The following is a 26261-nucleotide window of genomic DNA, read 5'->3' on the forward strand; positions in this document are numbered from 1 at the left end:
GAGAGAGAGAGAGAGAGAGAGAGAGAGAGAGAGAGAGAGAGAGGAATTCAAGTGTGTGTTTGTGAGCTGGCACCTTAAATATAAATGACAAATCCTGACGTAAGCCTCGCTTATTTGCTTTCCTGCTTTCTATAAATAGAAAGCAGGAAATGCCCAATCATTTATGATTCATGCGATAGAGCCCCTACAGCTACGCCAGAGGAAGATATTTACTTGCTAAATAGTACACAGCAAATTCAAAAGTGTTAAATTTTTTGGTGTTAATAGTCTCCTTGCAAAAGTAGAGTTAATTTTACTCTAAGCAGAGTCACATTCTTTTAATGTAACTCTGAGGTGTAAAATGATAGTAGTTAAAATCGAGTGTTAAAAATGAGTGTTTCTCTGTCAAATCTGGAGGTGTTACAATGGAAACATTAACTCTTGACCTCTTAACTCTGAACTCCTACAGGGGCTATGACACCAACAGAGTAAATTCACAGACTCCGCCCCCAGCACGGCTCCAATCGAAGCTGAAGTGAAGCCGTTTCAGAACATTTTGCTCTACATATTTGAGTTGTTTGCCATGCTTGGTAAGTCATTTTTTCAAAGATTGTTTCAATTGTTATTAGCTTTTACTTCTGTGGCTCTTTGGAGTTGAGACAAAGCTGTGTGAAAGCATTAGCCATGTTGCTCACTGATAGCATAATAATCTGTTTCAGCTAGCTGAAAGGTATTGTTTGCGGGCAAATACCACAGCCTTGAAAAAAAGCTTGCATGTGAATTTTCAGTCAAACTTTTGGTCAATAACACCTAAAACAATGTCTAGAATGTGAAATGTTGGTATAATGGTGCTACTTGAAGCCTGAAAACGATCGCCCATAAAAAAAAAAAATTAAAAAGCGAGCAAACAGCAGTAGCTGACGTCCTGACTGGATTCTACGGTAGCATTTAGATCCCTCCAGAGTTTTGTGCACACGGTTTAGGTAAAAATGAAAAAGGTTGAGGTTTTACATTTAGTTCAGTATTACCTGTTGCCTGTGTCCTTGTCTTTTGGGAAAATACTTTACACAAGTAATGGCTCAAAGAGGATTCCTTTTTTTTTTACTGTGCTGCAATTGTTTACTGGATTATTTGTGCCGTTAATTAGTGTCAACTAATTTTTATTCAATCTCCACACAGGATATGCTTGTGAAGATGGAATATGGGGGAGAGCAGAAGTGCGCTGAAGTTCCACAAAGGGATGAATGAAGGACATGCATATTGTATTGAAGCAATAAGTGATGAGATGCTGTTATTTGCATTTACCATGTCAGACCTTTTGATAAACAAAATTCTAATGAAAGTGAGAACATGTACACTGTTACATCTTTCAGAAAATGTTTTGAAATTGTGGTGCACAGTTCAGAATAAATGTTTTTCAAAAACCATTGCATCTTTTTAGTAAATGTTTATTTCCAAAAGAAATTTCTAGAAGTTCAGAACAGTAAAATTCCCGCTTTTTAGAATGAATTAGAAGATAACTCTTACGTAGTTAAACTAAAATACTCTTTGAGAGTTAATATATAAACTCTTAACACCAAGTGTTAAATTATCAACTCCAGACAGATTTGGTGTTTAACACTAAATCAGAGTTAACGTACCAACTCTCCAAAAAGAGTTAAATTAACACTCTCTGGTGTGGACCCATATAGACACTTTAATAGTGTTGAAATCAAATCCGACAGTGATATACAAGCTGAATACAAAAAAGAAACTAAATGAGAAAAACTGGGATGTGTATCAAGTAAGCAAATGAATAGAAAGAAATGCTGCGTTGTGTTGTGTGCCAGTTTGTGCGTTAGTGCAGAGCTCAGACTTCATTATTATTTTTAGTAATTTTTTCATTTACAATTTTAAACTCCCCACTAGATGGCAGCATCGCCACCTGTTTTCGGTGCAGTACAGTTTGAAAAACTTTCAGGCTTTCAGGATAAACACATAAATGTAATGTGTTTCTAAAATCTCTGTTATAATAGTTTGTGTTTCAGTAACCGCATCCCTTAACAAATTAAAACAAAGTGTCGCTGTATCTAAATCTACTTTAAAAGAACACTCACACATTTCATATATATGTAAATATATATGTATATATTATAGATATCACTTTTAACTTCTATACGCTTTGGAAATATTAGCCTCTGTTTAAAGATTATATGACAAGGAACAACGTTTTACTGACTTTCATGACGTTTAAATGTTGACATGAAGAGGATTGTTCTTGTTTGTTCGTTTGGTATTTTTTGTAAAAACAAACTAAGTTGCAAATAAATAATTACAATCAAGTCCCACAGATCATTATTATTATTACTATCATTATAATTATTATTACTACCATTATTATTTTTATTATTATTATTATTATTATTATGTACAGTTCAGTGATCAGCTGGTTCAGATCTAACGCATCTCAGTTCGGTGACCGGTTTGTGGGATTTACGATGCAGAAAACTGAAGGCGCAAAGGGCAAACAGTCATTGCTACACTTTACTCAGACGACAAAAAACAGCAAAACAAGTTATAAAACTGTCACTCCAACTGTCATCCTAGAATGACAGAGAATTTTCCTGATAAAATTACACATTAAATAGTTTGCCAAACAAAACCAAAAAATATATGCTTATAAAAAAATTCGCATCGTTAAGGATTATGCTGATGTATGAATATGTCGACCATATATGTTTTACATGAGATATTTTTCACGATCGATCAAAATAAACGCATTGGAGGCGGTAAAATAAATCTTAAAGAAAGCCAACCATTGAGTCCGCCCAACAAAAGTCGCCGAAAATGCTCTGATGATTCAGTGTATTTGTCTAAACCTAATTCTGCTTAGAAAGTTTTTAAACGTCTCTATGCTCTATTCTTTTATTCAAACACCCTGCTGGATGAATGATATAACTCGTGCTGCTTTTCTGCTGCGGTCAGTAATTTTTTTTCCCCTCACAAAGCAATAATTTCCCATGATTGCAGCAACAGATCTTGATTTTTATACAGCAGCAGTGTCTTTAACATTAAACACAAAACAGACAGAAAAATACTCAGTTTAATTAAAGCTGCGAATCATTTCCTGAACAAACTATTGTAAAGTTTACATTCAAAAGAAGCAACGAGAACATTACCGCACATCATGATTAAACTCTCCCTTCAAATTATTAAATACGAAATTAGAGTAGGTTAGATTTGATCGAAGAACTAGTCTATTGTAATAGTAGCAGACTATTTTCCCTCACTGAATATGTTTAACTGATTTAATATTTTCCTAGAAAGTTTTTCTTCTTCCACTGACAGCTTAGAGTTAACAACATAACTTTATATATAACTTGTGCATTTTTCACTTCTTTTTATACCGGCCCGTGGAGAAGCTGAGAGTGTAAAAAGTCACCGTGCTGTTTTGTTTGGTTTAAATTTGAGTTTCAAATCCAAAAACAACAAACCAAACCGTTTTCAAATTTCAGCAGTACAGTCGATCGGTAGGCCGTAAAGGAGTTTAACATTCACTAAAACAACAGCAAAGAGAAAATATAATAGACAAAAATTTCCTGCGTACTCATCCTCATTATCCATGCCATTTCCTCTTAGAATATTATATGATAGTGCTGTTTCGATAGGCTAAAGGTTCCGTTTTCCTTCTTTTAGAATAAAATATCCTCAAGGGTGAGATAGATGTCCCAAAACGCATTTGAGATCTAATTATATGAAAATGTTAAATATTTTTCCACTGAAAACTAAAACTGTGGTTGAATTGAAAGCGCATGTTAATTATGATGTTATCTGCGCCAACTGACAATATGAAGAAATGCGGAAAATCAGACTTTGTGCTTTTCTGCTGCTCTTGTTGATCGTGGGTCTGCTTCTTCTAACAGGCCGGAGAAAACAGGCTACCACCCCACGGAGAACGTTACGTCAGAGTTTCTGACACTCGTGAGCGACACTAAGAAATATCAGCCCACTTTGTACCAAATAAAATCTTTTAATCTGCTTTGTGGGGAACTTTTGTGTCCCTAAACCTAAAGCCTGACTGCTTGGATGATTCTGTGTTGTGGCTTCGTGGATTCGTGAGTAGGTGTTGTATACCGGAAAGAAACGATTAAATTGAGCTTAACTTTGTGCATTTTTTCTCTTAAGTACTTCGTTGCTCATCTGTGAGACAGCAGTGACCTTAAACGACAATCGCCTGAGGAGAGCTTGGCGCATTGCGCCCTGGAAAAAAAGAAATAAGCGGATGGGGGGAAGCGCCGTAGCCTGCACTTTGGTTGGTGTGTGCTTGCTCACAAGTATCCCAAGAACATCTGGACTAAAGCCATATAAAGAATTTATAGGTAAGTTCCATGTGCGGAGACTTACATCCCAAACTGGTTTTGAATGCTTCTGAAAAGAGGCCAAATATCCAGACTGGCATCTCCAAGTGCCATCTCTAAAATGTGCAATCAATAATCTATTTGTCAAGAAAGCAGAGCCTTTGCAATGATCATGAGTTATGCTGCTGACAAGATCTGTTTTTGTTTTGAAGCTGAATTTTTGTTCTTTTGAACAACAGCCTCGAGATTCTTTTACTTTTAATATTTTCGACTTTTTGCTGGAACGTTTAGTTTAAGAAATACGACGTAAAACGTCTCTGCTGTAATAATTTCTTATGATGGACAACTGAGATTTTCAGTTTGGCCAGGCGATTAGAGGCCTGCGTACGGTCAGCCTGAATTTAGGTGAGTCTAAGCACAACTTCTGGAAGATCTTTATACAGTCTCCCATTGCGCTATCAATATGGTTATTCTAAAATTATTTTTTTCATATGACAGTATTGCATACATTTAATCCAAGTTTTGCTTTTCTTCAGCTTTTTTTTTTTAAATGATTGATTATTATCTTTCCGAAAGGACCAGCCGCCATGGCTTATCATTTTTAAGGAAAAAAGCCTTTTATCCTCGCCCAAAGGACTTAATCGGTTCTAAATGTGTACTTTTCTTACTTGTTGGTATTTGAGTATACCTTAATTACTGGACTGAACTCGAGTTTTCTACAAAATCTGATTTTGATTTTACCATTATAACAGCGTTTTAAGAAACAACGATTAATGTCAGTTTCTTCAGAAAACAATAACCTCTGTATTCGGTGTTTAGGAAAAAAAACTGCAATCATAGTTCGTAAGACTAAATTCTTATACTTGTGAACTGGGAAGACTTTCGAGTAGTCTGTCCTCATACCTCGGAGAACCTTAGAGGGGCGGTACTGTCTTCTCTCCTCCTACCAGTTCTTGCTCTCACAACGGGAAAGGCTGGCTCGGGGCGTGCGCTCTTGCGTGCAGCTCCCAGAAATACTCGGAGGGGCGGGGGGGGGCAGGGGCGGAGGGGGTGAGACAGCTAGACAGGAAGACAGATCCAGATCGATGAAACCGAGGTATAGAACCGCCATCGAACTCCTCGGAAGCAGAGTTTGTTTAGTGCTTGATTTCTTTCCACCTTTAAGCTTCTTTGCGCACACTGATCCCCCTGCTCTCCAAACCAAGAAGATGCCCAAATCCTCTCCGCGCGTATTCCCATGGCCCTCCCTGTGGCTGGCATCGTTGCTTATTTTGATGGTGCAGTCGGTGCTCTCGTCCTCCTCTACGTATCAGAGACCTGCAGTCGCTGGGAAGCGCCAAGGCTTCTTGGAGAGGACGCTGGTTCTCCTGGATGTCAACACCCGCAGTTCAATCAGAGTCCTCAACGAAAACTTCCTCTCTCTCCAACTGGACCCCTCGATCATCAGAGACGGATGGCTGGACTTTCTGAGGTACAAAAGAACCCTTTCCTGCTTGTCGTCTACATCGATCTATATGGGTGCCCTCCTCTAAAATATTTGGAGGTTATTTTATTCATTACGCACGCAGCCACGTTGTCTGAGTTGTCATGGATCGATCCAGCACGTTTCCTTCTCACTCCGGGAACCAAGCAGTCCAGTTCTCCATACTGATTCTGACTGAGGTTCGCAAAGTTTAACTTTAAAAAAGACTACACTGAGAGTGGACGATTCCTTCAAAAACTGTCCATTTAGGGTTGCAGCTGTTATAGTCTACAGTGTGCACTGTTGCATCAAGATTTGATAAAAATGATCTAATGTCTATCTAAATCTAAAATGCAAAATGTCACTTTCATAAGTTAGCCAATCTACTTTTCACCTTCTGAAAATAACTAAAAGAACAGATCGACTGGTTCCAATGGCAGCTATGTTGCATTTTTTTTTTAATAATGAAGGGTAACTATTTATTTACTGCTGACTTTTCACCCTGAGTATTTCTCTGAACAGTTGGAGGAAAGCACAGACTGAGACCACGACCCGCGCCACTGTCACAATATTTTGGCTAATGAAGCGCAGCATTATTAAAACCCAGACTTTCAATAATAACTTTAAAGTGTGTTTAAACTAAACACACTGACAATACCCTAAGAAGTCTCTGGCCCGCTATGACATGTATTGAGTAATGCCAGATAATGTTATTCGGTACAGCTTCTTATATAAACTGGAAACCACTCAGTGACAAAGAATGAGCACATCTTAATCCGCGCGTGGCCCATTCTCGGTTATTATTTTACAGTAAATATATGACAACATTTGATATTTTATTCACATAGCCGTTACACTTCTACGTGTCACCTAACCACTGTTCCAACTTTGATTTTTATATTTATTATTATTGTAGTTCGTATTGTTGTTTGTTACCCTTACATTGAAATGACGAGGATTCATATGTGTGATCAACCAAAATTAAAAATTCAGTAAGACTCGTGGGCCGTTTCCGCATTTTTCATAATTGAACTGGATTATGTGGTTTAGACTGACAATCGAGCAAAGTAGAAGTCTCTCTCTATACTTTGAATTAGTTTTTAAAAAAATGAAAACTTCATACTCACTAAATATGAACTTAGCTTGAATAGCTTTGTATGGACTACACGCTCCTTTTGATCGGCCTCTATTTCACGTGAATAAAGAACATGAATAAGTAAAAGGCAGCTTGAGTGTATGAAAGAAAATAGGTAAAGAAACAGCAAGTTAGTTGGGAAAAATATTTTTAAAATATTGAGGATAGAATTGTTCGTCAACTACACAAAGCATGTGTGTGTGTCGTTTTAATCCTTTGTTCATCAGCTTATGGCCTTGTACTACCTGCTGTAGTGGCTGCCAAATGCGTCGTGGGTCTGCAGACGAGGGGAAAAAGTTTTATGATAGACCTGCAGCAAATTAGCAGTTACGGGAAAATCCAATTTCTTCTGTAGCTAATCTGTTTAATAGCTGGATGGTCTGAAGTAAACGGAACTGAAGAACGGGAGACAGGACGATCACAGAGAACGACGACTTTTTACTGACTTTAACAAATATATCCCTCGTTATAAATGTACACAGGTTAGCAGTTTTAACGTGTGAGTCTAGTCTGTAAAAACCACCCAGTTGCTGAAGTGTTTTCTTTTTGTCCCATATCCGCAGCTCCAAGCGGCTCGTGACCCTGGCGCGAGGCCTGTCGCCCGCGTTTCTGCGCTTTGGTGGAAAGCGAACAGACTTCCTGCAGTTCAACAACCAGAAGAACCTCGCCAAGTTCAGAGGGCCGGGACCAGACTACTATCTGAAAAACTACGAGGACGGTGATTAGACATGACATTTTCTCCTCTCTCTCTGGCCCCAGTATTTATTTTAGACCGACTTTTAGAAGATGATTAAATGTTTGCTCTCATGTCAGTCCCCATTTCTTTGAGGGAATGTTAAATCCTCTGAAGCTAGGGTTGCCTATTTCTTCATAAAACGCTGTGCTACGCTGCCAGTTTAAGGACTCCTAGCTAAAACGAAAGCGAAGACGAGAGAAACAGAAGTTTAAAAGAAAAGTTAGAAAACAAATAATTTTACTAGCCGCTACAACTGTTTTTAATATATCGATCCTATAGTATGGTTATGCCTTTTTCACAGCAGGACGTTATGACATGAACACAGGTGTTATCATCTTAATTATGATTCAGACCTTAAAAGCACAAAACCTTCATTAAAGTTGTTGGAAACACCTGTGTTTACCTAACATTTCATGTCACAATGGCGGCTTTTCGCCGTGGTCCGCAGAGCCAAATATTCTGTTTTTCATAAATAAAAAACAAAAAAAACATAAATAAATAAAAATTAAAAAACGGCAGATATTTGGCTAGATATTTTTATATGGCTTCACTAAAGTGTGTTGAAAAAATATTAGAAACACGTCTTAGTATAACCCAGTGGACTACAGTTTAACGCATCCCTAATGTGTACACTTTAAAAATTAACTTGGATTAATTTTATTTAAATAGTTTGATCGCACACTTCATGTTAGACACATGATAAAGGCAGAGCACTAGACTGTATTCATTTTAGATAAATGTGTGTTATAAAAAAAAGTCACAACTGAGGATGTAAATGGCGATGTAAGGAGGTGGTCTATATACTTAGTCTTGCTAGATATCAATAAAACACGTGTGTTTCTTTGAATAGTAACAGACTGGGTTACAGATATAACTTTATGTTCTGGCTTTGGCAGTGTGTTAAACTGCCGCAGCCTTCTGGTTTCAGTGTTAAATTACAATTTTAAAATAAAATAAAAAAAGATATGTACAATTAGTTTGGGGTGAAAAATTGCAACATAGGTTTCTCTATGGCAAAAATATTAATAAAATAATAATTTTTTCCATTCATTCTGGTTTTCAGATATTGTGCGCAGTGACATTGCACTGGACAAGCAGAAGGGCTGCAAACTGGCCAGCCATCCTGATATAATGCTGGAGCTGCAGAGGGAGAAGGCAGCCACCACCCAGCTTGTTCTGCTAAAAGAGCAGCTGTCTAACATCTACAGCAACATTACAATAACAGGTAGGAGATCACACACACACGCACACGCACGCACGCACGCACAAAATAGGCCTTTTTTGGCACTTATTCATATCCTGGCGTATTGTCTGCAGTTTGTTCATACACATGCATGTGCACTCACATGAGGTTCAAAGCACACCAGTGTAAACCATCAGCTTTCAGAATGACAAATGTAATTTGTAAAGGAGGAATGTAAGGATGGATATAGGGGTGCAGCAGCAGGCAAGTAAACAGAGCACTGACATTTTCGCTGGTTACAGTTAACTCAACCTGACCGCAGAAGGAACTCTGACGTCTTGATGTTGGGTGGGCTGCATTTCTTATCTGTTTTCCTTTGTGATTGATTGGGATGGAAATAAGAAGCTGCAGGAGAGGATAGTAACAGAGGCAAAAGTAAAATATTGGATTTATGTTTTAAAAGTATTGTACTGCTCAGAAAAGTCCACAGACTTGGACTTGGTAATAAATTGGCTGCATCTGTCAGCAATAATTAATTCATGCTGTTTGTTTGGTTTCAGGGGACTTTGGATTCAAAATAAAATTGTAGTTGATTACTAGGAAGGTTAAGTCTTATGCACGCCCTTTTTATCTTCGTTAGCATGTTGAAAAGTCAGTGGGTTGGAATTGTGTTTTGGGTTGGTGGGATTTTTATACCAAAATCTGAACCACCCAAAAAAGAGTTTCAAAACCTGTAAGTTCTTTTGGAAAAGTAATGTTGGACTTGGGAATTAGCAGGGACCTGAGTTGAAGGGAATCATTAGATACAGTGATGTACATGACCACGTGTTCTCTGTCTGGAGACATTAAAAATATTTGGCCATGCAAATCTTAAAGTCATTGATAAATTATGTAAAGAATCCAAATATACGTTAATTGAACCCCGTTGAATGTGCCACTAATATTTTGGTCATAACATGCAGAGAACAAAAAAGCCTTGCATGAGTTGGTCTACAGAGTATTTTTCATGTATTCAGACTGTACTGCTTCCCTGGGACAGACCCTCTGTGTGTTGCTGTGTGAGTGATAGAGGCAGATATGAAGACCATACATCAGCTGCATATTTTCAAATAGTCTCAAGTGCAACAGTGAAAACACAGACATATCGCATTTATCACAGTAGGCAAATACACAGAAGAAGAATTTGTACCTGCTCGGGTGTGGGGTCAGTTCACAAGTTCAGGTCAGGAGTTATTTACTGTAGCACCCTATCATTAATACTGATCTGTTGACTGTGCAAAAAAACCCCATGGCCTTGCAGTATTTCATTGTATCACTGTAGGAACTGAAGATTTTACACAGAGTTCCAGCATTTTTGGACATCTACTGTGCATGAGAGTTTGAAGTTTTTTGGGGGGTTTGTTTCTTTGTCTTTTTTTTTAACAGCCAGATCTATTGTTGATCAAACATGCTGGTAGCAATTACGTAATTATATTTTCTTGCATTGTTGTCATATGGTGCTCATATGAATACAAATTTAAAGACACAGTACGAGCAACTAGTAATGTGGATGTTATGGCCAAGCTTGTTGAGACATGCAACTTGTATAATTTCAGAAAAGCATATAACATGACTACTGTGCGAAACTGTAAGATCAGCAGAAAATAGTGTTGGAGTATCCAGTTCTGCAGTTCAAATCTCAACAAATACTTATTACACACACAATGTTGTTGTGATGCATTGACATCATTTGCATTATCATTCTGATATTGTCTGAGTTGCTGTTTCTTGAAAAAGAAATAGCCATAATCTTAAAAAAACATGATCAGGACACCTAGTCCCAGTCTTACATGTAGTATAGTGCTAATGTTGCTCAAAATTAAGACCACATTTCCCATAAACCCTGCTGCTTCCTGTCACAAAGAGGATGTTAGCAGCAGCAGCTGCAGCATAGAGGAGAGGCAACAGCTTGTCTCAATGACTAAAAGATATGTTATTTTATCCTGTAAATACTGTTTTCAAACTGTTTTTAAATTTGCTGAAGCAAGTTGATGAAGTATAATCTTAAAATATTGATACATTTAACCTTTTGTGAATATGAACTAATTGTTATTTTCCTAGATTTGAGACATTTTAAGTGTTTGGGACTCATGGAGAATCATGTCCTTTTAAATGGTAAAACCTCAGTTTGGAGACCCATAGGGTAATGCTAGTTTTACGCAGGTGCCACATTTCTTATCAGACTGCACTTAATTTAGCGAAAGTCTTTTCACAAAAACATCTAATTTTTCCAAACACAGGCTAAGCTAAAAGCAATTATTTGAATCTATTAAGGAAATTGGTGAGGCTATTGGTTTCTTTTAAAGGTGCAAAAACAAAAAATGTGGAACTGAGCAACCATTAGTTGAGAAATAAGTCACCAGAATGCACGCTGATGACACTGAAAAAGTCCTGAAAGTGTGAACATGTTTGTGTGTAAAGTCCAATCTGTGCAGAAACTTCATCTCTGTGCTGGAGAGAAACAGGGGTTCAGAGGCACTAAGGATGTGTTTAAATATGGTCTGGTAACAATTAGTCAAGATCTGTGTGTGTGTGTTTGTGTGGGTGGGTGTGTGTGCTTGTGGTGTGTGTGTGTGTGTGTGTGTGTGTGTGTGTGTGTGTGTGTGTAAAGGCAGGTGGTGTTTTAAAGACCTTTAACAGTCTCTCTCCATCCTTTTCCACTCACCACTGTCTGACCTTTGGCCTAGGCTTGTTAGAGCTATCAGTAATGGGGCCACTCTGAGTTTACATGCGCAGACACATTCAGCTGGGGTATGAAGTTGAGAAATTACCATGACCTTAGACAAGGTCATGGCGAGCGTCATTTCATGTCTCTCTGCAGGAGAATATTCCTCCATCAAGGATCACTTCCTGGACCTTTTTCTCTTTTTTTGCTTTACTTTTTCTTCTCTAACTCTATCAGTTTCCTTTTCTTCATAACACAACACCTCTCTTATATTTACTGTTAGTTTAGCTATTCTGATTTCACATGAGGATAGGCATGTTTTACACTGAATGAAGCGACCAGTTCGTTCAACTTGGGACATTGAAAACCTCGTTCATGTATTGAATACTCAAAGGATAGACACAATTCAATTTAGGAATTCCTATACTGTGTTATTCTTGTCATATAAAACTGGAAGATCAGTATTTGTGAATAGGAACCAGAAGAAAATCTTCCAAAAACAGAGAAATCTGAGAAGCAAGAGTGAAGAGGAGGACATTGTCAGTAATGAGGTCTGCAGCTGCTTGCAGGAGAGTGAATGGAAAGTTTTCTACTTTACTTTAAAAGTATCAATGATCTTGAAATGTTTTCTTTGACATTAAATGCAAAAAGAACTCATCTAATCAGTGTTTTTATAGTTCTAGCTGAAAACAGCTGCACCAATGGGAAGAAACTGCATTGTGCCTACACTAATATATATATATATATATATATATATATATATTAGTGACAGAGATACAAAAAGCTACACTGTCCTTTGCTGTTAAAATTTAAAAAGCAGAGTCTGTCTTTAGGCAATACTGAATATGAATATTATGATATGATTTCTTATACCTTTTGCAAAAACTGCATAAAATCAATATTTGTCATATTCAATGCAGCCCTACCCAGACACTGAGGTAATAGTATTATTTGGTTGGTTATTTTATGTTTACATGCGTGAATAGTTATATCATTGGGGGAGGAAGTATCTTGATGAAATATGGCAGTTGATTAGCAGTTGATTTCCTCATAAAGGCAAGATGTCAAACTCCAAGATAACTGGCAGTTTTGTGGTCCTTGCTAAAGCCAGCTGTTGCTTGTTGGAGAAGCCAAGAATGAAGATCACTGCAGAAGGAGTAAAGTTATTAGGACTTTAAATTAGTAGTGTCCCCTGCACAAACTATTGCAAAGAGGAGTCATTATGTGATGGTACATAGAGATGAATTTATTTTAATTGAGTATAGTGAGACAAAGATGACCACTTCACTTGATCAAATTTTGGTTTGAGATGACACACTTAAGAATATTATTTTAATGTAAGATGAGTCAAATGTTGGCTTCATGATCTAGCAGATGGTTTGGAGCCTGACGTCACAATTTAGCCTCTACTCTTTCTCTGTTTCTTAGTCTGATCTCACACTCGCAGTATTAAGTGACATGAATGTTTATGGGATTTAATCAGTTGTTAGGTATACGCAAACATTACTGAGAGTAGATCAGACACTAATACCATGAGCCTCTCTCTGTAAGTTGGCACAGTCAAGGCTAGAAACCGCTAACAGAAAGATGCATAGCTCCCCAGGAAACATGAGAAGAATGACAGAAAAGTGAAATATGTTAATGTTTATGTAATGTATTCTTTGCAACAAATGTTCTTGTGCACTTGATAAAGGTCATTGTGCTTAAATGAAATCTTGGCCACGTAGTTTGTTTGGCGTGTGTACAATTCTACCTAAACATGAAGTCTACATGTAAAACTGAAGGGTTTTTTGTCAACGACTGTATGTTTCAGTGACTTAGTCAGTGTTCAGATTCTGAGTTGCAACATATGGGAGAATAGAGGAGAATTTCACTGTATGCATATCTCAAATGTTCCACAGAGTTAGTGGATAGCCTTTCTAAGCCTGCTAGAAAATATGAACAGGGCTGGACATGCAAACTTTGATTATTACGTTTGACTGTTTTCATTAATACTGTACACACTGCTGCACTCTAGCTTGTGAAACCAGCTGTACTTTTGTGTACACACTTGATGTAAAACTGCACATCAAATGTGTAAACACATATTGAAATATTTCACCCCAGCTCAGATATCAAATCGGATTTTTTGTGCGAAAAACTCCTATCCTGTGTGCAGTACAACTGTGAAAACTGAAATGAAATTCTTGACAGAAAGCGTAATGAGACACTAACATACAGGAATATGTTAAAAATCTGGAAAGACAAACATTAGGAACAGAACGGGGAATTCACTGAACATCTGTGAATGGCTTGAAAATGTTTTCATCAAAACAAACTGGCACAGCTGTCTATAGCCTCTAGTTATAACTTTCTCTTTTTAAAAAATCAAAACACATTTTCTCGCAGCACTGGGAAACATGCTCTATTCTTTGTATTTGTTCTGCTCACCATCTTCTCCCAGACCTTTATCACTCCTCTTCTTAATCGTATGCTTTAAACTCTTTCGTGAGTGACCAGAAGTGTTTCTCCAACGGCTTCCTCATCTTTTTGTTTAAAATTGCCTCAGTTAGTATGTTCACACTTTGCGTGAACTGTAATGGATTTGGTTTTTGGTGTTGCAGCTGCTTCAGTACCCGGACCATCTTTAGCTCACTGCTGAATACAGATTTATGAGAGTTTCCCCTGCCAAGTTTCACACGGTAACACTACAGTGCAGCCAGTTGCCATGTCAGCAGGAGAGTGAATATAATCTGCTTTGATTTGTATATATCCATAATGATATTATTAGATATGAGCAGCTATTGCGGTTCTTGGACAGAGTGGAGGTAGTTGAAAAAACATTAAAGGTTGTGTGCATATTTTTTCATGCAACGTATTGCCCAGCTGTTTACTTTATTGTACTATTAAAAGAGGCGATGCTAGAACCCTGCTGTGTTGTCCTGCCAATAGCTTAAGGGAGTCAGAAGCATAGCATTTCTTTTCACAGATACGTGAAGTGTGAGTTTTAAGTATTTTTCTGCCTTCAAACTGCACTCACACTTAGGTGAAGCAAAATTACTGCTGTCTTATATGGAGTTTGTGTTGAAGAGGTTTTGCAATAGTAATTTCACAAATTTTAATTAAATTCTTTTGCATTTTTAAACTTTTTATTTATTGCAAAGAAGAAATATTTAAATTGGACTGTTTTGTGTTCTGCCAGTTCAAGCAGTAACTGCAAACTGGACAAAGCCTATTATGATAATACCCAAAATAAGCTTTTCCAAATTAGCGTTAAATTCTGTTTGAAATTCAGAATTATTTTCCGGTCTTAGGTTTTACATAGTAGTTTTTTTGTTTTGTTTTTTTTGGTTTTTTTTTGTTGTTTTTTTGCAGTATTACATTAGATGCAATACACACACTTATGAAAGCGCATTAGAACCAGACTGGGGACAGTACTGTTGGTATCCACACGCTGAAATCTGGGCACACACTTGATTTGAAAAGTCAATATTTTTCTGACAATGACCTGCCTGAAAACCAGTTAACAAAAACAGGATTTATAGTTACAAAAGGGATCCATGTGTCAAAAAAACACACCATAAATTTAAAGTGAGTAGTAAAATTATTAATGTCTTCATTACTTGCACACCTTGAGCAAATTTTCTGCACTTTAGTTTACCTATTGGCTTAAAATGTATCCCATCTGCTTTTATATCTTTTGAAACAAGACATGCTCTTTTCTTTTGGGTTTTTGTTCAGAACCATAACCTTCTTTGTAGTTTTTTTTTATATATTTTGTGGCTTTCAGGGATTTACTTCATTGCATTTGTCCTCTCGGTCACCATGTGTATCATCTTAGCGCAGATGTGTTTAAAGTCATGTTCATTTTAAGTGTATCTGTAATAACAACCATTCTCTAAATAACTTGCATCATTAGATTATTCATGTTCATGTGCACACTGAAAAGATTTGGATCCAGGCTTAAACCCTGCGGCACGTCACTGCAACCAGTTTCACACACAGAGCCATTTACAGCATAACTCAAAGTAGTGAATTATCTATAGACAAAGGAGCTCAGTCAGAACATGACTACATGTGAATTTGTGTGACCTTTTTTTTTATGTGTGTTTGGCTGAATTTATAAAGTGCTTTTTTCTCATTCTTACATGTCAGTTTACAATTATCACCAGTGATGTAATCTCAGCGTGACAAACATTTGATTGCCATATAGCCTACTTTTTTTCCTTACTCTTTCCACATGGCCTACACAGATCCAGAAGTGTCTGTTTTTCCTTGATCGAAAGAATACCCAGTGTTTAAATCATGGATGGACATAACATGTAATTCCATGTGTTTGCAATATGCCCCGAGACAAGTGCCAGCAACCTGCAAACGAATGTCATTTTAATAGCCTGATGCATGGGAAATGTTTGAAAGCAGTCCTTCCTCTCCCGTGATTGTTTGGCATGACATCCAACCTCCACATTTTTCTTCAGAGCTCTAGAAAACATACGTTTTGTGTCAAATTTCAAATCATGGCACTGTGTTCTTGACTGCTTTGAGCAAGCTTGTACCAGTGGGATGGCTCTGTTGCTGGAATGCTGGTACCTCTTGAATATATGTGTGTCTAGGTCTCCGTGTGTGTGTGTGTTTATACAGACTGTAAGTGTGTGTATGGGTCCAGATGAAGTTGTTATCCCGAGGCAGAAAACATGCCTCCTTCATTACCAGTGAGACACATTTTATTTCCTTAATTTGACTCTTAGGCTGTCATCCGTTATTTATGAGATTACCCTGTGTGTGTGTTTGTGTGTGTGCCTGTCCATATGTATTCATTGTGTGTACAGTTTGCACTGGAAATAGGGTCTGGTAAGGGGCTAAAAAGCTGTAACTGCTGTTTAGAGAGGTGATTTGACTTGGTGTTTAAGAATGTTACGCTAATGTTTCTTCTCTCAACTACTTACCCTGGAATTTAACACACTCATTAGCATCGCACAAATGTTGGCAACATTGCTACATGCGTGTGTGTGCTCCAGGAAAGTGTCTGCTATTTCTTGTAGCGAGAGAATACAGTTTTGCGGGGCTGAGCCGTCATCAGTACGTATCTAAGGAGTTGAGTCAATTTTAGCATGAGTACATAAACACTGTTCTTTTATATTACATTTTTATATTAAGAAATTAAAATAAAATATTTTCATATGTTTTATCTGAATAATTTTAATATTATTTTTTTCCTCCTACATTCTGCTTAACGTTTCTGTAATACTTAGTTGCAGTGGTAAATGTAACTTTAGATATATAATATATATGCACAGTTGCAGAATATGGATGAGACTACTTACCACCTTTTCAGACTGACGTTCTTCCTCTAGTTTAATGTGATTTGCACCCAATATTTTCTAACCATAATCATTCACATTATTCCTGTTGGATAAATTGTTTCTTTCCTCTCTTTGGTTCATACTTTGTGTTCATACTTTAACACTGGGGATATTCAACTTATTGTGTCATCGTGCACTAAACCCCATCCCCCCTCAAAAAAACGTTGCTTTCATACATGTTTGGCATGTTTTTCTTTGGCCACTTGTGGACCCTGTTTAATTCTGTTCCTTTTTTTTCATTTGGAGCATATGTTGGATTGTGTTGGACCTTGTCAGAGGCCATCTATCACTCCATGGTGTCCTGCTGAGTTGGAGATTCACAGCACAGCCCTCAACTCTCAAAATGAGAAAACAAGAGCATGAGTGAAGAATAAGAGAGCAGAGAGAAGGGGGGGAAAATGGGGAATGAATAGAGTGAGAAGTGAACCAACAGACTGATCAAAACGGAAGTATAAAGAGCAAAAAGAGAGCAAAACTTGAAGATGAATAAAACATTTCAACTCATGTGAGACCTCCAGTTTTTCTCTAGAACAATCTTTTACCATCTCAGCCAGGCCCAGCACTTAAGATCCATCGCACAAGCCAACACCTGTGGTGTAAACTGTGCCTTCAAGGTTGAGCAAACCTGTAAATGTTCAGGGATCAGTAGCTTCACAAGTGTTAGATTTCCCAACAGCCTCAGAGCACAAATAACATCTTCAAAGCACCCTTCCAAAAACATCTTTAATAACTAGGGTGTTTCCAAAAATCTTTCACAACCCACTAGCTTGTGTCAATTTCTTGTTACCACTGATGGATGGAAATCAGGACAGTCAATTTTTATAATGATTTTTTTTGGCATGTTTATAAAAATACCATATTATATTGTTTCTGATGTACTTCTATTTTCATAGCTTAAAAGAAATCACAGTTGCCTTTAGAAAACTATTAAAAAAAACTTGTTATCACTAAGAAAGGAGGGGAAACACCATAATTGAGAAAGTATGTGTCTCCTTGTTGAAGTGGTTAGGAAATAAAGGGCAAGTTCTATCTGCTTCAGGGGCCTTGCTGCTGGCTGTCCATGACCTTTGACCTGGACATAAAAAGAGGACATCTAGGTGCCTTAGAGGGATGTGTAAAGAAGCTACTTCCTAAATTTTTATGTGTAAATATATTGTTTTTGAGGTGGTGTCTGAAGACCCTGTTATTTGTAAAACAAAAAACAAAACAAAACAAATGAAAAAAATGCATAATATTCTCGATTATGAAACCCATTACTTAACAATATATATTATTGTCCTCTTCCATCTACTCACTGACCCACATATCCCAAAATGATCTCATATATTTAATAAATAATTCAAGTGATGTAGCAAAGTGAAGATTGATGCCAGATTTTTTTTTAAGTGGCTTCAGTATTGGCTCAGTAAATTGTAAGTTGTTTTCCAACACATAACTCAAATGACAAACAGCAGTATAATGCAATTCCTCCATTATAAATTTGTACCTCAGTGTGAGAATTCAAAGAAAGAATTACTGTGTTGAGGCAACATCCTCAAATATACCTGCTACTTTACTGGGACTCATTGATTTGTTACAGAGTCATATCAGTTCATTGTTAACAGCTGCCTCTGAACTATGCAAATCCTGCTGTTCTTAAAGCAATATTTCTGCATTAAAAAGCTCAGGACATGCATGACATACATGCATTATTCAGTCTGGGAGTTATCTTTTCACACATCTATTATCTTGAAGTTCTGATGTGCAACCAACCATAAACTGTATGTATAATATGGATAACTTCACCTGGTGGCTGGTAAAAATACTGTTCTGAAACACCAACTTGAACATTTTGAAATATGGACTGACAAGTCCAGGATTTGCAGTAAGATGGAGATTTGTCTATTATAGCACATCCACTAATCAAATCAGACCCCATTTTTGTCTAAAAGGCCTAATTAAAAAGAAAAAAAATCATGCTGTACTGAAGAAGGCTTTAAACTAAATTGTACCAGCATAAACTGGGTTTGATGGGGGGTTTTTTTGGTTTGTTTTTTTTAAATAGAAAGATAACACAGTAACAACATTGAATGAAGGAGGTGGGAACATGCAAATAATAAATCAGTATTGAAAACTGATTTATTAATGCTTGCATCATGCAGTTTACTGCTAATTTTGCTAATATTTAACGTAAAAGAAAGCATGTCTTTTTTTTGCATTTGAAATACACTAATTCCTCAGTAAATCTGGCCCTAAGTAACTAATGGGGTCATTTTTCTTGGACTTCTGATGAATTCGACTTACGTTTTTTAACAGTGCGAGTGCACGCCACGTCCTTTAGTAATGCTGCAGGTTTAAAGCACATTTGCTTCACTTTTCAGACCCTGAGACATATCCATCTTTTAAATACAGTCTGTAGATATATAACATGAGTATGCATCAAGTACATCTCTAACTTACAAAGAAAGTGGCTCAAGTATGTCAAATCATGCTCTGTGTCGATATAGTTACCTATAAACAACATTAGTTGTTTCCTTCCTTCAGATCTCTATAATGAAAATCCAGACAAAAGCTGAGTATCGTGTCCTCTAGAAAGATTAAAACTGCAGGTGCCCAGCTACCTTCCACAGCAACGATTCATAGACTTTATCCCAAAAAAACCAAACAAATCCAGTGCTCAAACAACATAATCCAGAGTTGCAGGAAATTGCTAAAAAGTCTTACAAGGAAACCGACTTCACAGGGGAATCGTCTCTTTGTATTTTTTCCCCTTTTTTCCTTTTTTTTGTTGCTTGTTTTCATTTCTGTTTATTGTGAAAGATTCTGATCACTGAGCAGCTTTAGGGAGTAATGGATTACAGTGTGGGTTTTTGTTTACACTTGAAAAATGTTGTAAACTGAAGTGAGAGAAGCACGGTGGGCTGTGTGTTTTGATCAGATAGAGCCTTGAGTCTAAGTCTTAAAGTCAGAACCCACATCACTATCAGAGCCTGTATTTTGTTTGTTTGTAAATCTCTAAAAAAACAAAAAGAAAAAAAAACATTAGGAACTTGGACGGACACATATGGAAGCCAGTTTATGCTTGAATGTTAGGATGGTAACCTACTTTTACTGAGACCAACAACAGATAGCTGTTTGGCTTCAACTTAAAATCAGTCACCTCCGTAAAGTTTTTTGGCTCATTAGAAGAGTAATAGAGGCATAATGTTAGATGTGTGACCAAATTGTTTTCTTTCTCATTTTCCAGAGTCTCTCTTTGTTTCTGTTTTTGTTAATTGGCTTAAGTATCCAGTAATTTGGTGCTTTGGGTTTTTATTTGGAGATTTTATTAGATGCCAGCTGATTGATTGTTACAAGATGACAGAGGAAATATGTAAGATATTTTATGGCCTTTCATCACTTAAGCAGTGCAACCCACTTAACTTATTTATTTTATGTCTTAACCATATTATACAACTGTTTATGTGTTGTAAAGAAATAGAAGGAAAATAGAAAGAAAAGGATGGGAAAAAAATTGGAGTAGAGTGTGTTTCATGCATTAAAGCATCTCAGTTCTTATAGATGGTTGGCCTCAAAGCCCTTTTGCTCTGGTGCGATTTGGCTTTAAAGGAACCCTGGTCTGTGGGACAATGCACTTTGTTATTAAAGGAATTTTATAAGTCCATAAGTGTGTAATGAAATTTGCCTCGGTCAAAGGAGCGAAGCACGGAAAGGAAAACTGGAATTGAATTTTCGTGGTACGTTCCTCAGACCTGCATTCCCTTAGGGAGAGTACAGGACTGCTTGCAGTGGCCCAGGCAAGAAGAGGCCAAGTGAAATCTTTCCCTGAGGTTTTGAACTTTTGCTGTGAATGGCAGGAGCCGACACCTCTAACCAGGAGCAGATGTTTGGCTTGGCCTGGTCTGTCCACTGGCAGAGTAGGGAACCCAGGGTTTGATTGAGCCAGCATGCCCTACTCACAACACTAATAGCCTGGCTCTGCATTACTTAGGCTACCCCTGCTGAAGTCTGCTGCCTTCAAACTCCTTTACTGTAGGTCTAGAAGAGACATGGGAACTGAGCTGAGCCAAGACTCCTGTGCATTCATCGCAACATTAGAATCTCAACACTGAAGCAAAGCCGTAGCTGATTCTGCTATAATGTTAAGCAACTGGCATCTTTTGATGCTTTTTTAGATTTGCCTTGAGTTTAAATTTTTCACTCATCATATGTATGTGTATACAAAATAAGTACACGTCAATTATAGAAATATCAAAAATTGATTGCTTTTAGTCTAACTTGTGTCAGCGGTAAAAATTTTAAGCCAACGTCTCAGTGCATATTTATGTTAAAAATGATCCAGCGGATTCAGGTGATGTTAGATGTTTGTTTTTGTTTTAAGCAAATGAAGGACAGCTGTCTCCAGCGTTTAAGAGTAAATACTGAAGATATTACAAGACACATTGCCTTTTTATCTTCTAAAATCTCCTGATTTTCTTATCCCCCAACATGAAACATTTTTGAAGTTCTAATGTAAACATCTTAGTCCCACCAGATGTTGAGCATCTTCTCTTTACTGGCAACCTTTACTGAAACGTTGAAAAAGACACTGTAAGCTGTCTAAACTGCATGGCATGTACAAGCATAGTCCTTCTACACACTTGGTAAAGATTTCGATTTTATCATATTGTTATAGTTCAGTCATATTTCCGTTTGTGTTTTATAATATAAATGTAATTATGTTACTAAAAATATGTTTAGGATCTGAAAAATGTACAGAGCACATTACTGTCAACTGTAAGCAGGTACAAAAAAACAATGCTTATAAAATCCTAATTATGTATTAATTATTTGTTTTAACTACTTCTTAGCATGACTCTGCCACTTGTCCCTCATGGGGTTAATGTCATACACTGTTTCTAATGGTTAAATAATCTAGGATCAAGATTTGAGGGGAAAAAGTAAATCCTAAAATAAATTCAGTACATCAGCATTACTGGTGAGCAGACATTACTTGGACTGCTTTCTAAAGGATATTCTCGTAAATGGTGCAAATCAAATCACTAATGCTAAAAATGTTTATTCTGATGGATGAACTTGCAGTAATATTTTGACACAGCAATGTATTTTTGAGGTTTCCTACACTGGGTGTAAATGAAATGGTATTTATTTGTAAAACTGGAAAAATATGTGTGATTGAATTCAAATATTTTAGCATACAATATGGTTTTTGCATCGGTTAAAAGTACCGCCACAAGTGTTAGAGCACTAAAGAAGAATGTCATTTTTCTAAACCGCAAACATCTCAACAGACTAATTGACCAAAACATAATAATAAAACAAATCAAAATCTCACTTGCATTCTAGCCTCTGCCAATAAGTCCTTGTGTAGATGGAAAGCAAATGGAGTAAAAAATGTTTTCAGATGAAGAATAGGCTCAATTTGTTATAGCATTAGGTTCTCAGCAGACAACATCATGAAACTTAGCCAGAGCACAAGACTGTTGAGAGGATGGTTTGAGAGGACTTTTGATGATGTGATTTGTTAAGGTGATTAGTTGGAAAATGTTTCTGTGTTTATTTCCTTGAAAATCTGGCAGGAATATCATCTCTGTCATACTAGGTGCTGTAAAAATCTCATGGGACTGAAGGTTGTTTTGCTGGAGAAATCTGATGATGATGTCATTTTAAAGCTTGCTGTAGAACTGACGTCTTATCATGCATTTCCAAACCAGACATTTAATGTTATTCGAACAAGGTGCGATCGAAGGTTTATGTTATCCACGTTAGTCATAAAAAGCAAACTCTCACCTTTTATAAAATTCACTGCTATCTCCATTATGGCCACGTGAATGGAACGATCGCTTCCAGGACTGCTGCTTGTTTTTAGATCAAGAACTGTGTTGATCTGCAACGTGCTGGATCTCCTCCACGGTGTTAAAACTCTGATCCTTCAACTTAAATTAAATTTTGTGGTAAAGGACAGTTTTGTACAATAACACGCACCATTGTTGAGGTGATTTGCAGCAAATCTCTTCCATCAGATACCAGTACAACTGCATGCTTAGATGCTGATCGTGAGTAACAAATTCTCAGTGCACAAACCTATGAATGTCAAAAAAACCTCAGCTTTCATCACCACTGATGATCCTCATTGTGATTTTGAGTCAGTCTGACACAGAAGTTGGACTGTTTGCTTTGCTTTGAAGGTAGAGGTCCATGATTAAAGCTGCAGACATCCAAGTGCAAGCTGTAGAAAAGGACTTTGCAGTGATTCCATCCTATGTTGCACAAGTATATACAGCTTTTGACCTATATGTCACACAATAAGCAGGCACTGAGAACAATATCTACCAAACAGACATTTGAGGGGCTTATTTTAGGTTTGCTAAATAGCAGTGTTAGATCTTTTCACGTTAAGTAGTGACCACAAGATTTAAAGCTAAAACTGCCTGTTTTAGACAGAAAGAACTGAGTTCCTGTGTAGAGAGCCAACATAACATATATAGGTTTTGGTTTTTGTGACTAAAGTTATTCCATGACATTCCAGAAGAATATAATAGATATGAAAAAAACCCATAAAAGGTCTCCTTGAATGTAAATTTAAAACCTTGAAACATTTTTTTTAGTATTTTATACTGTGCTAAATTAGCAATTGTGCACTTTTGTCTTCTAATCTTCAAATTTTTATCTTCTAATTTCATAATGTATCATTTTTTTTAAACCTGAAAATATGATGATTTTATCATCTTAAGAGACCTGTAGGATTTTTTTCTCTGGCTTGAACTCACTGGCAAAGTATTGGTTCAGGTATTATCCGAGAATTATTATGAAAATAATACATACATTTCTAAAATGTTATTCCATCATTCAGTCAATTATATTTAATTAGTGCAGTTATAAGTGATTAGATTTGAATTGCAAAATAACAAATGGCTTATGTAGTCGGTATGGTCTGCACATTACGTAGTAGCATTTTTATAAACATTTTCTGTCTTTTCCCAGCATCTGATATTATAAATGTATAATTACCTATAAAAGTTGTTATGCAAGATGGTGATTCAGTAACTGTTTAATCTGGCTCTGCACGTTCAGCTGAAGAACCTCCAGTTTAAGTGAAGCATAAGTAATGTGTGTGGATATAGTTTGAGAGTGGAAGATGATTGCTGTGATTATGGTGATTATTCTAGCAGTGAAAGGGAGTCTGGAATACTGTGTGTTTGCATTGCTGCCCGCTTGGGATCTGGTCTTCATAACCCTCATTCATCACACTGCCTGGGGTCAAAGATACCCTTTTTGAACTGGAATGTAGCAGATGTCCATTATGCCCCAACACATTGTTGCCCTTTGCCAGTGGTATAATTTTTGAATATGATGGTGAAGGTGTTAAAAGAAGCATTTGTTAAAAACTTGTGAAGATAGCCACTGTGTCTGAATCCTAAGCAGGTGGGGTGTTTAAAGGACTCCTGAAAATATTTTAGGTTCAAGCTCTTTGATGATTCAGGGCAGTAAAGCCCTGGGCTAGTCTCTCATTCATTCCAGCCTATGTATGTGGAGGAGTTTTGTTTCTCTACAACTACAGAGCATTCAGTGCTTAATTACAGCATCAGCAGAGGTGTGTGAGATGAGATGGCTAACCAGATAAGAGGCGGAAGCTTTACAACAACCCTCTATGTAGGTGACAGCGTTACTAATCTTTGGTAGTGAAACTGTCACACCCTTTGCTTAACTGCCCTGCATTGGCCAAAAAAAGTAAACAGTTTATGAAGTGTAAAATATGTTACATGGTAAAAATGCAGTTTTATATCCTACAGTATAAAAGCAACAATATACATATTTTCATGTAAAAAGCTTTAAAGTTTTTCCTTTACATGAAGTGTACGGACATATGGTGCAAACAGAACAAAAGTGTCAGACCATATGTATATATTACTTTCATGTAATTGAATCTTCTTTTTTTTTGGGTCAGAATGTCCTCCTTTCTCTGTCTCAGACTCCAAACAAGTCCCCACATTAATCTCATAATAACTCTAATAACTTCTAATGCTTACAAGTCTGAACACATGTCTTGTGTTGGACCTTGACCTGATGAAGATCGTTTTGCAGCAAACATGGTGTAGGTCTTATTCTTCAGTATGACTGCTAACAAAATACTATCCATCCCTAGACAGTTATGCAAGTTAGTTTATATTTTGTCTCAGCACCCTGCCAACTGGCAATACTAGCCTGTCCATCAAGAAGCATTTCTTTTGCTTATCAAAAAACCCTTTTATTTCTATTACTTCCTGTCTGTAATACAATAATATTAGAAGAGTAACTTCATCGAATTTGACTTTGTGGTGTCGCTTTGAATGTAAATGCTGGGTGTTCAAATATTAGAATTGGTTGCACATTGCAAAGAAGCTGCAGATTGGCCATCTTAATCATCTTGTTATGAAGACAACTGTTTGCCTTAGACAGCGATGAACCCTCAGTTCGATTCACAAGTTACTAAACAGTCTGTCAGTTTGTAATAAAAGAATCATTCACAACAATTTTGGCTAATGATAATGGCTGCTGTATTACTTCGTGCTTTGGTTGTGTTTGGTAGTGGTTTATAGGTAGCTCCACAGTACATACAAATACAACAGACATGGTGATGTTTCTCTCCTGGGAATTCACTCCTTGCGCACACCTTGTATCTTTACAAGCCAATGAGGTCATTAGTATCTAACAAGCGTGCTTTTCCCATTAGGGAGTGATAGACAGCGGCCATTGCCAAACAGATGTGAAAACCACTCACACCCCAAACACAACCACACCCTTTCCCCCCAACAAGTGGTTTGAGTTACATGGCCCAAAGCCAATAAAAGACACTTGATGTCATTTTGTCCATTTCACTGCCTTTCATTTGTTATATGCTGCATCCTCTTGCCTTGTTTGGAACACTAGGGAAAATAGTGCTTGCACACACACACACACACACACACACACACACACACACACACACACACACACAGGAGCACAGAGTTGTTGTACTTTACATCAAGAACAGCGTATGTTAACATACCACTCATCTTACTCAGCAGTCCTGTCGAGCTGCTCTGCATCTCTTTACACTGGGTTCACAGAAGGGGGCCACACACAAGTCTAGTCAGAGCAAATTCACAGATTGAGATAATCTCTCTCTCACATTCTGGTTTCAACACATATGGACGCACACACATATCAGTCCCCCTCTACTAACAGAATTGAAAACAGGTGCCCACCACATATCTTGCATTCTTCCAAAATACAAAAGTGGTTTGACCTGACTGGTTTTGCTGAAGTGGAGCCCCCCTGTATGAAAGGAGAGTCCATGTGGAGATGTGTGTTTGTGTAAACATGGAGGCGTTGGGTTCTGTGCAACATGCTGGTGGAGCAGCACAGGCTCGCAGTATATTAGA

General features: G+C 37.2%; 1 protein-coding gene and 1 long non-coding RNA gene across 2 annotated transcripts in view; both read left to right on the forward strand.

Moving 5' to 3' along the window:
* Positions 1–223: 223 nt before the first annotated feature.
* Positions 224–1406, forward strand: LOC146695513 (uncharacterized). The gene is made up of 2 exons (XR_014923462.1): positions 224–569; positions 1159–1406. It is a non-coding gene; the product is annotated as an uncharacterized LOC146695513 (long non-coding RNA).
* Positions 1407–5401: 3995 nt separating this feature from the next.
* Positions 5402–26261, forward strand: part of hpse2 (heparanase 2) — a 50019-nt gene continuing 29159 nt past the window's right edge. Inside the window, exons 1-3 of the mRNA XM_085477735.1 lie at positions 5402–5787; positions 7477–7631; positions 8713–8874. Of these exons, the coding sequence (XP_085333861.1) occupies positions 5402–5787; positions 7477–7631; positions 8713–8874 (703 nt within the window). The remainder of the gene's footprint in view (positions 5788–7476; positions 7632–8712; positions 8875–26261) is intronic.

Source organism: Copadichromis virginalis, linkage group LG13, assembly GCF_057382275.1.
Source record: "Copadichromis virginalis isolate Kocher_CV1m ecotype Utaka linkage group LG13, C_Virginalis_male_GT1.1, whole genome shotgun sequence".
NCBI lineage: Eukaryota > Metazoa > Chordata > Actinopteri > Cichliformes > Cichlidae > Copadichromis > Copadichromis virginalis.